A 10278-nucleotide genomic window follows, 5' to 3' on the forward strand; every position below is an offset into this window, starting at 1 on the left:
ATACATACGAATATACATACGAAAGATTTAGAAATATTTAAAAATTTAGCTATAGATACAATTATTAATTATGTAAAATGTTTAAACTGATTGCTAGAATGTCAAAACTTTTACATTATTTTATCATGCTCGAGCATTTCTACATAATTATTTTGATCGTTCAACAAAATTATTTTCAGATACGTTGCGATCTGTGTATCTTAGTTGCATATATACATAGATGTGTTCTTACTTATTTTTGTAATTTTATGCTTAATCTTTCATAATTATATGTAAATTTAGCGATATTCAATTGGCAAACTTAAACATAATTTTAAATCACAGATATGTAGACGTGCATACACTTTGAGTATGCCCGAATGTATCTACTTTATATGATAAGGCATACATAATGCTTATTATATGGGATATTGTTAATCGATTTTCCGATTACTGTTAACTGATAAATGCCGCCTACCTTTTTAAACTAAAAATCACAAGAAATTTGAAGGAATTATACGGCTGTCTTCGATGAAGTGACTTAAGGCCTTATCTGCAATTTTAGAATTCAATTCTACCGTCATATTCTGGACTACTTACGATTTTAAGCATTAACTCTTTAGCTGCAGTATGTTTCAAATAAAAGCCGTCCTCTATGTGCGAAACGGTATTTACAAATCGATCACTGAAATACGATCGGATTCTACTAAAAGTAGAACTACGAGGATAATTTAAATGTTATACAAGACACTTGCTGCTTTTTTCTAACAAGTGATGTTAGAAAAAAATTAAAAATTCAAGATCACAGATTTATCTCACTCTTTTATTGCAACAGTATATTTTCAGAAAATCTTAAATAAATAAATAGATAAATGTAGAATAAATAATAAATATATAATATGTATAAATGTAACATATTTTTAGGTAATGGATATATAAATCAGCAGTTTAATATTAACCAATAATTAAATCTGTCAAAAACAGATTTTGTAAAATGTCTATTACTTAAATTTTATTAGCAAAAAGCCAAAGCTAAAGTATAATAGAATCTGCTAACATATGATGGCAAACTGATTGTAAAAATGGAGCAAAATATACATATATCATATATATTTTCTGCAGCTAAAGCGTTAAGAAACTGAAATATCGTGATAAATAAATACGTGTAGTTTGCTTTACTGAGAAATGAAACAAATTTTGGATCTCTTTCTAGTTAGTTATTGATTGACTGACGATTGTATCAATAACGTCAGTTGACGTTATTATACAACATTTTGTCACCTTGTATTTAATATAAGCTTCGCTTCTTTTCAATAGACATTTCAAATTCACGATAAGCGACATTATTGCATTTATTATAAAATTATTGAATGATATTATAAATTGCATATTATTATATCAAAATGGAAAATAAATTTTTATCGCTTTCCCACGAATGTGTGTTATTCGGTGGCGCACAAATTTGCGAAATAATATAGATAGATTTATGTTGGTATAATGACAGTAAATGATAAAATAACAGTGAATGTTTTGCGCTTTACGAAACTGAAAAATATGTTAAATTTTGATTTATAGAATATCTGATATAGAGAGCGTGTCACACCAAAATTTATTGATGCGTGAATAGATATTACGAAAGTTTTGGTAACTGTCTGATTAATATATATAATTTTTTATTATCACATTTACATAGATTTCATCGATATATATGTATAATATTCCATCCAAAAAAAAAACTGATCGAAAGAGAGCAGGAGTTAGGACAATATTGCAATTATATAGAAATATGAACCATGCGGAAGTAATATACGAGATACATGAACCATGTACAATGCAGATTCCGTCAAAAGACAACAATATAGATTACAGAAATTAATAGACACGAGCTCGTAACGAGTATAGAAAGATATCTGTTTAATTTTAAACAAGCAGATGAGATTACTATTATTACAAATACGAATGCAAACAATAAAAGCATAAAGATCAAGATACTGGATTAAAGTATAGTTTACATGCATGTACATCTTGATTATTCAGGCAACCAAATATTTCGAAAACAGATTTTTTTTTTAATGTTGCTACAAGTATTATCACTAGGAGGTCAGTAAAAATACGACAGAATTTGCTAGCGAAATAAGATGGCAGATTGATGATAGAAATAAAACATAAAATAACATGTTTCGTTTTAATAATTACAAAATGACATTTTGTTTGTTTTCTGTTAGCAATCTACTATCAGATTATATTAGATTAGCCAGCAGAAGTTAATTCTGCCTTTGCAGGCAGAACATGAACAGATACAATTGATGTTAATCTGCAATATTCAGCTTAAATCATTGATTGAAAACAAAATTTGTATATATCCCATAATATTTAAAAAAAATTTTATATTTTTAATTTTAAAAATTTCTAAAAAATATCTTAAAAGTTTTCAGATTTTACTTTAAAAATAATAGAATGAGAAAATTAAAAATATTTCAGAATTTACATATGTATATAAAAAATTCTAAAAGGGATATAAATGCTTTTTCAGTATTTCTAAAAAGTATTTCAATTTCTAAAAAATCATATGAAAAATTTAAATAAAAATTTTCACCATCAGAAATCTGTTGATAAATTATTAGCATATTTTATCCAAATTTTACTTGCTGAATACTTTTGAATCTCAGCATATTATACTATAGTCATCTATTATATACTATAGTCATCTATTAGTCATCTATACAATCGAGAACAAAAAGTACTATCTTATTCCAATATAATAAAATTAAAATGCAGCTTCTCCTTCAATGATCTACTAATTACCAAAGGAGAACGCGAATGAAATTCATAAAAGAAGACACTTTGTACAAATAATTTTATACTCTGTATACACCTGAACTTGGCAGCATTTTGTTCTTCACTATATTATTGCGCACAATTATAATTATTTATAAGTACTTTGAATTATGTGAAATTCTCAATTTTATTGTTCATTTCTAATTTGATTTTTAAATCAAATATTATTTAGATATGCGTGCGCGCGCGCGCGCGTGTGTGTGTGTGTGTGTGTGTGTGTGTGTGTGTGTATGTAATATGTATTATATATATAATATTCAAACAAATATACACATATATATTTACACATAAGATACAAATAGAATATTTTTACAAAGTTACGATTAATTATAAAACGTGGAAATGTGCTTATTTATATATTTCCGAAAATATGAAAAATAATTTTAAACTTAATCTAATCCCATACAGCACAGAATTTACAACAATATGCAAAATTTCTGCAATATTACTGCAACATGCAATGTTACTACAACTTTTGTGCAACTTTGTGCTGTAAGGGATTGTTTATATGTTGTCTTTTGTTTAATCATTTGCAACACAAGTGTGAAAGTTAATCACTTGTTAAAATAATTATACACTTATACGTCCGCGCGTGCACACACACACACACACACACACACACACACACACACACACACACACACACACACACACACACACACACACACATACACATACATACACACATTGTTTAATTTTTAGTATATGAAAAATATAATAAAAATACCTGCATTGTAAACTATACTTTTATTTCTTAAGAAAGATTCTCTTTATGTACAAGATACTAATAATTATATAGAAATTGTTGAAAAATATATTCAATAATGTAATAGATTTTAGTTCTAATAATGTAAAAGTAGTCACACACTTTAATTGTACTACCATTGTTCATGTACATCATGTATTGACATGTATTTTTTTATGAAGCCAGATATAAATAAATTCAAGCTTTTACGAAATGTTTCTATTATTCATCTTTCGAATTTATTCAACTTCAAAGGAGTATGTTGCACAAAAAACTTAAGCATCAATAAGCAAATCAATATTTTTTGGATTGTTTATGTTATTGCTTTACGTTCTCTAATTTTATTGACTAATTCGCTTCCCATATAGCACAGAAAGATTACAGAAATATTGTAGAATGATTTCACTGAAACATTGCAATATTGCATAATGGTTGCGAAACGTTGCTGAATTATTGTTGCAAAAATCCAATAATGTTAAAATGTCCGCTTTTTGTTACATTGCAACAAAACATAATGTAATGTATTTGGATAAATTTTTTACGAAGATTCTAAAATAAAAACTATTTATATATATATCTCACTAACTTTAATTTTTCTACAAATCGTATTTCTAGTGAACGTGCTTTCCAAAAGCAATTTTTTATGATAAAACCATAAAATAAATCCAATAAATATAGTATTAATTCTGAAGGATAAATTTATTCGTAAGGATAAAGCATGTATGTGTGTGTGCCCTAAATATTATCCACATTAATATAATAATATAGTCACTTGGCAAGTTAATCTGATGGATTAAGTTAATCTGATTCTTTTTAATTTGAAACTATTCCGAGTCAATTGAAATCGATTAAAAAATGATGGTATGAAATTTATCAATGAAGTTCAGGCATTGGTTTATTCTTGCGTTTACATCAGGCATAAATATATCATCGATCATATAATTAATATTTCGATAAATCGGTTTCAGTAGTTTAATTACTTATTATCCGATAATGATGCATTGATTGTATCCAAACTCGATATTATACAATCTTTTGATTTCATATTTAAAATAAATATAAAACTTAGCTAATGAAATGGCCGTCAAATAAGATGTAATAACAATAAATAACAATAAATTTTTTATTTAAATATAAAATGAATTATATTAATTATTATATGATAAAAACGGCTGTTAAACTAAAAGACTGTACTATATAAACTTTACTACATAAATATTGTAAAAATTTATATTTTTATATTATTATTATTGTAACAATTAAAGAATTACAGTTTTGTAATTTTTGTGGAATATTATTGACATTTTGCAGGCATATTGTTAATTTACATTTTTGTAATACCTCTGCAATATTACATTGCAATCTGCAATATTGCAACATTGCAGTAATATTGCTTCAATCTTCTGTGCTATATGGGTTACTTACGTATTGTCTTACGTTTTTCTGTGTAGCTTATTATTTACTACCTTATGTTTTTCTGTGTAGACTTAAGACTAAAAGTTCCTAGTTCATATTAAATGTTAAGTAATAAAAGTCGTAGGAAATAATTGCGCATCCACGTAAAATATAAGGTAGATTGCAAGTAAAAATTCAATTTACATCTCCCGCTAAAAGTATCAAAAATATCCTTGAAATCTCGATTCAAATTTATCGATTTTAAACGCGGGAAAAGTCGATACTCGATTTATCAAATAATCGGAGTACGGACCGACAATTCAGAATCTTCTGAATGATGTGGAATGATTTATGAAACTGAATTTATTACAATTTTGTGTTATTGTTTATTCCGACATTATTGTATAGCGTCGCATTTCTGTTGACTCATAAAAGTTCGTCATTTCCGATTAAATTCCTCCTCATTTAACCACAAAGATGTCTGTAAGTATGAATTGCACAACTCCACTCTCTCTTTTCTATAACCTCATTTAAAATTTTCCCTCGAATTAACCTCACGATTTTCTTTACAGGCGCCGAAACAGGTAAACTGTCACATGTGCTTAATACTGAATTTCTCACAAATCTTAGCATATTTTTCATATTTTTATAGCAACAGAATGTTGAGCATAAAGAGAAAAAGAGGAAAGAAAGCATTCTTGATTTGTCGAAGTACCTCGAGAAGAATATAAGGGTAAAATTTGCCGGTGGCAGAGAAGCTGAAGGTATCCTTAAAGGTTATGATCCTTTACTCAACCTAGTACTTGACAACACAAAGGAATATCTTAGAGGTATGATGATTAATAACAATATTTCATTTAATTGATTACAAGGATAGATTGTAGATTATAATCTTGTACGATTTTATGCTTCTACTTATTAATATTTCTTTATATGCATATTTTGACAAGTATTAATAATTATGTGATGTAGTGATTTCATATTAAACGGAGTGGTTTTTAGGAGCTTATATATTTTATGTATTTAAAAATGTAAAAAATGATTTTATATAAAAGTATTCAATCAATATTTGGGTATAAAGTAGTGAAATCTCTTTGTATTTACTATTGCTTATTTAAAAATATAATTGTACATTGTAGTTACAATTATTTTCTTAATTACAATTATGTATCATATTTGATAAATTTTTACAATTATGTATCATATTTGATAAATATTATAACCCAAACAATTCTCTTAATTATACAGATCCAGATGATCCGTACAAATTAAATCAAGACACTCGTATGCTGGGTTTGGTAGTGTGCAGAGGAACATCTGTAGTGCTTATCTGTCCTGTAGATGGCATGGAATCTATTCAGAATCCGTTTATACAACAAGAAGGATAAACTAAAAAGATCTTTATCAATATATGTTATATCTTACAAAGGAAACTTATCTTAATCCTTATATTGATTACCATTTCTATTTTTTAAATAAAAATATAATTTATTTTGCATTATTAATTGAGGAAACTTACATATATAGGAAATAAATGCCATTTTCTTACAAAGATAACCGTTTTTATCTATGTTTATAATAAATAATACGATTGCACATCTAAATAAGGTACTATGTGAACTCTTTATGATATACAAACAATATATATAGAATAACAAGTTCTATATATAAGTTGCTTCTACCATTTTTACTCAATTCCGAATTCGTTTCTTAACCATGGATATTGTTTTGGACATTCGAAACATGTATGTAAATACCTATATGATTTAAGTACTTTACTAGGTAATTTGCAACTATTTGGCAAGTCACAAGCCATCTCGTATGGTTCAAAATGTCGCTTCGTGCATTGCCATGGTGTAAACTTCTCAATTTCATTCAGAGGTGTTGGTCTACGCATCCATTCCACTATCTGATGATTCGTAACGAAAAATACATCATCCAATCGAAGTAGATCGTCGATGAATTTCTAATTAAATATAAAAATAAATTTTTATAGATTAAATAAAAATAAAATTTATCAAATTAGGAAAATCTGTAAACGGAAGTTACAATAATTTTGAGTACATTGCACTTTTTTAGTTTTATAAATTTTTAAATTAATAAATAAAAATTAATGTCTACCATAAATATCAACAGTAGCTATTCTTTTAAAAATGTTGGAATAAATAACGGAAGTAATAGTAAATAATAAATATAATTTCAAATAATTTCCTTTATGTTAATTAATAATAACCATTATCGACTTTAATAGTAATGTTTAAAGTTTTACTTACATTAAATGCATAAAAATACATTGGATTTTGAAACCATGATGCATGAAAATGTAGGCCGAAAGGTGCACGATTGGTAAGATAATGTCTTTTAAAATTCAGCATTAGTATCTTATAAATGTCTTCGCCAGATAAGTCAGAGGGGCATGAATCTACAGTGCTGCACATATAATCCTGAACAAAAATGCAACAAATAATTCTATACAACAAAGACAAAAAAGAGATACAAAATAGAGATCGTCATGGACGAAAGTTCGAAAAAAATTATTCTCTATTTCAATTTTTTAGATCGTTTTCATTGTGAAATATAAATTAAATTTAATAGATAGATACTAGCATGAAAAGAAAATTCCATAAAATTAATTATAAGAATTTTTCAATCATTCGATCTTTCGCCATGTAGGAAGATTAAATTTTATATTATTACTCATCACAATGTCCTACAATTAATCTTAGACTGAAATGGTCTCAGCTTTTTATTTTTAGATGGTACTTATCAATCAATTTTCTCGGTTGCACGTGATTCATACATTTGTTAAAAGTTGATTTAAAGGTAGTTCCCAGATATTTGGATAAGAACGAGTAGGACAAAGTTGACCTGCATGGACGCATGGATGCGGCGGCCTGTAATCAAGTGTGTAGGGCCAAAAAGGTGGATCGGAGAAAGGTGCAACAATTGTGGAATCATAAACGTAACCAAACTCAGACATCATCAGAAACTGTCGATTCCATCCGACCTGTAGAAAAGGCGCCCTTATCCCTACGACATACATATATTATTTTATAATAAATATTTAATTTTTTTTAATTACATTACATTGAAAAGACCCATGCGATATTTATTACAATCAAATTATATAATTTAAGTTTATATTATGCATGATAATTCTATCAATAAACTTTCTAATATAATTTTAAAACTGAAAATAAGATTTCTACCTCTGATTTCTCCGATACGAACCGCTGCATATTTCTTGATAATATTCGCTATTCCGACCATCTCATCGAACCAATCTTCAATCGTCGCATTCTTCGACCACCATTCTTCCGGTCCACGATGTCTAGTAAATAAATGATTCATTTTTTAAAGCATCATATTGAATTAAATGATTCTTTATATATAGTGATTTTTTTTATTACATTTTTTTTATTCTCTTTTTTATATTTGAAATATAAAATACTCTTACGTGACAGAATGTGCGGCTATTTCGTGACCGATGTTCCACAAGTATTGCACATCTCTGTAATTCGTATATTGATGGCTAATATAGAAAGTACCTTTTATAGGGCAGCCATTAGGATTTTTTCTGTCATCCGTAAAAATTTCTGTAAATAATCGTATAATAATTTTCTCTGAGAAATCCTTAATATCATTATGATATAAAGAAAAAATTAGCATTAATATGTTAATGTAGCTATTCACGAATAATTCTGCAGTTAATTTAGGTCATTGTAGATTTATCCGATCTTTAAATAAAAAAAAAAAAAGAAAAAAGTTATAAATTTCAAATTCAATCGGCACTAATTTTTTATTAACTTACTTGAGTAAAGTTCAAAATTTTCTGCATTTACAGCGTCATTAAAAGTAATTGTTATCATTTGTGGAATTGCATGTGCAGTGAGATTTCCTGGAATTCGAGTCCCTTCCTCAGAACACCAACAATTTGGTAATTGACATTTTTCTGTGTCACAAACTGGTGCGGCATTTATATCATGTCGTATGTCTACAATAGACATTAATATTTGTATTAATGATGTGCATTATAAATATTTTATTTTCATAATATGATTAAAAAATAAAAGTGTCATTTTTCATGTTTTCTAATTTATAAACAAAAATATTTCAAAGATGCGAAAATATTTTACAAAATAATGTAATTCAGGAAATTATATAAAGGTGTGTGTGTGTGTGTGTGTGTGTGTGTGTGTGTGTGTGTGAACTTTTTTCTTTCAATTTTTTTCTTTCGTTTTGTATTAATTTTAAATTTTCTATAACTGAATATTTAATTTTACCGTAATGTCGAATGTTTATCGCAACAAAACTATATATAAATGAAAGGTATTCGTCTGTTCTAATTTGGGAAATTATAAAATTAAATCTTTTTCAATCGTTTTATATTACTTTTATATTTGAATATTTAATTTTATTGTATAATAATATCGAGTTTTTATTGCAACAAAATTGTCTACAAGTAAAAAAATATTCATTGAAAAATAATATTGCACGCTCAGTAAGGAATTCTATTAGTATACAAATATGAAGAGATTAATATATATGTTTGCGTATTGTTCACATTTCTTACCACACCAGCCTTCATCGGAGCCATCGAGACAATCGATGCTCCCGTCGCAAAAATAAAGAACAGGAAGACATGTGCCATCTCCGCAAGCCAAACTTTCCTCATCACATTCGCCATTCTTGAGTAATGGTTTTGCTGGTTGAGCATCTACGAGAAACTTTGAAAACTTCACATCACCATTCGGTATATAGTAATTATATTCTTTTAAACAAATAAAAAAATTCGAATTAGACTTTAATGAATAAATCAACTTGTTAATATCTTGTTCTTAACAACTTGTTTTGACTCTGAAAAGTTTTTGTTATTTGTTATATTTCTTTAAACTACAAAGACATCGTAAAGACTGTATGAATCTTTCCAAAAAGAATTTTAATTTTATTAAAATTTTACTAAAAAATTAAAACAAGAATTGCGTATGTTCGTTGTGTATATTTTAATTGAAATAAAAGTTAAAACATTCATTAACTTTACATTCATTGACTACAATAGTTATTTGTAATAAATATTTAGACATATATATTACATAATTTAGTATACTAACAACACAAATTGTTCCAAATTAGAACCAAGAGATTTAATGAGAGATTTAATGTCCAAAAACAAAGAAATGATTAACACTTGTCGCTTTTGTATGATTTTCCGGGTGAAAGTATTGCGTGTATAACATTCGATCGCTTTCTTAAGAATAGAAATCGGCATAAAGTTTGCCGATATTTGTAATCGCAGGGCTTGTCAGCCTTTCGTTTGCATG

The 10278-nt window shown here is 27.2% G+C and overlaps 2 protein-coding genes across 2 annotated transcripts in view; one reads left to right on the forward strand and one right to left on the reverse strand.

Annotated features, from left to right (window-relative positions):
* The first annotated feature begins 5271 nt into the window (after positions 1 to 5271).
* LOC108685436 (U6 snRNA-associated Sm-like protein LSm7) lies at positions 5272 to 6508 on the forward strand. The gene is made up of 4 exons (XM_018190218.1): positions 5272 to 5440; positions 5530 to 5541; positions 5610 to 5787; positions 6206 to 6508. The coding sequence occupies exons 1-4, from the start codon at positions 5435 to 5437 to the stop codon at positions 6343 to 6345; spliced, it is 336 nt and encodes a 111-aa protein (XP_018045707.1). The 5' UTR covers positions 5272 to 5434; the 3' UTR covers positions 6346 to 6508.
* Positions 6509 to 6644: 136 nt separating this feature from the next.
* The window catches only part of LOC108685489, a 7150-nt gene continuing 3516 nt past the window's right edge, over positions 6645 to 10278 (reverse strand). Inside the window, exons 4-10 of the mRNA XM_018190296.1 lie at positions 9531 to 9686; positions 8769 to 8951; positions 8415 to 8553; positions 8167 to 8288; positions 7758 to 7987; positions 7231 to 7401; positions 6645 to 6923 (exon numbers count right to left, since the gene is read on the reverse strand). Coding sequence (XP_018045785.1) covers positions 6645 to 6923; positions 7231 to 7401; positions 7758 to 7987; positions 8167 to 8288; positions 8415 to 8553; positions 8769 to 8951; positions 9531 to 9686 — 1280 coding nt within the window. The remainder of the gene's footprint in view (positions 6924 to 7230; positions 7402 to 7757; positions 7988 to 8166; positions 8289 to 8414; positions 8554 to 8768; positions 8952 to 9530; positions 9687 to 10278) is intronic.

Source organism: Atta colombica, unplaced genomic scaffold (genome assembly GCF_001594045.1).
Source record: "Atta colombica isolate Treedump-2 unplaced genomic scaffold, Acol1.0 scaffold153, whole genome shotgun sequence".
In the NCBI taxonomy this organism is placed as follows: domain Eukaryota; kingdom Metazoa; phylum Arthropoda; class Insecta; order Hymenoptera; family Formicidae; genus Atta; species Atta colombica.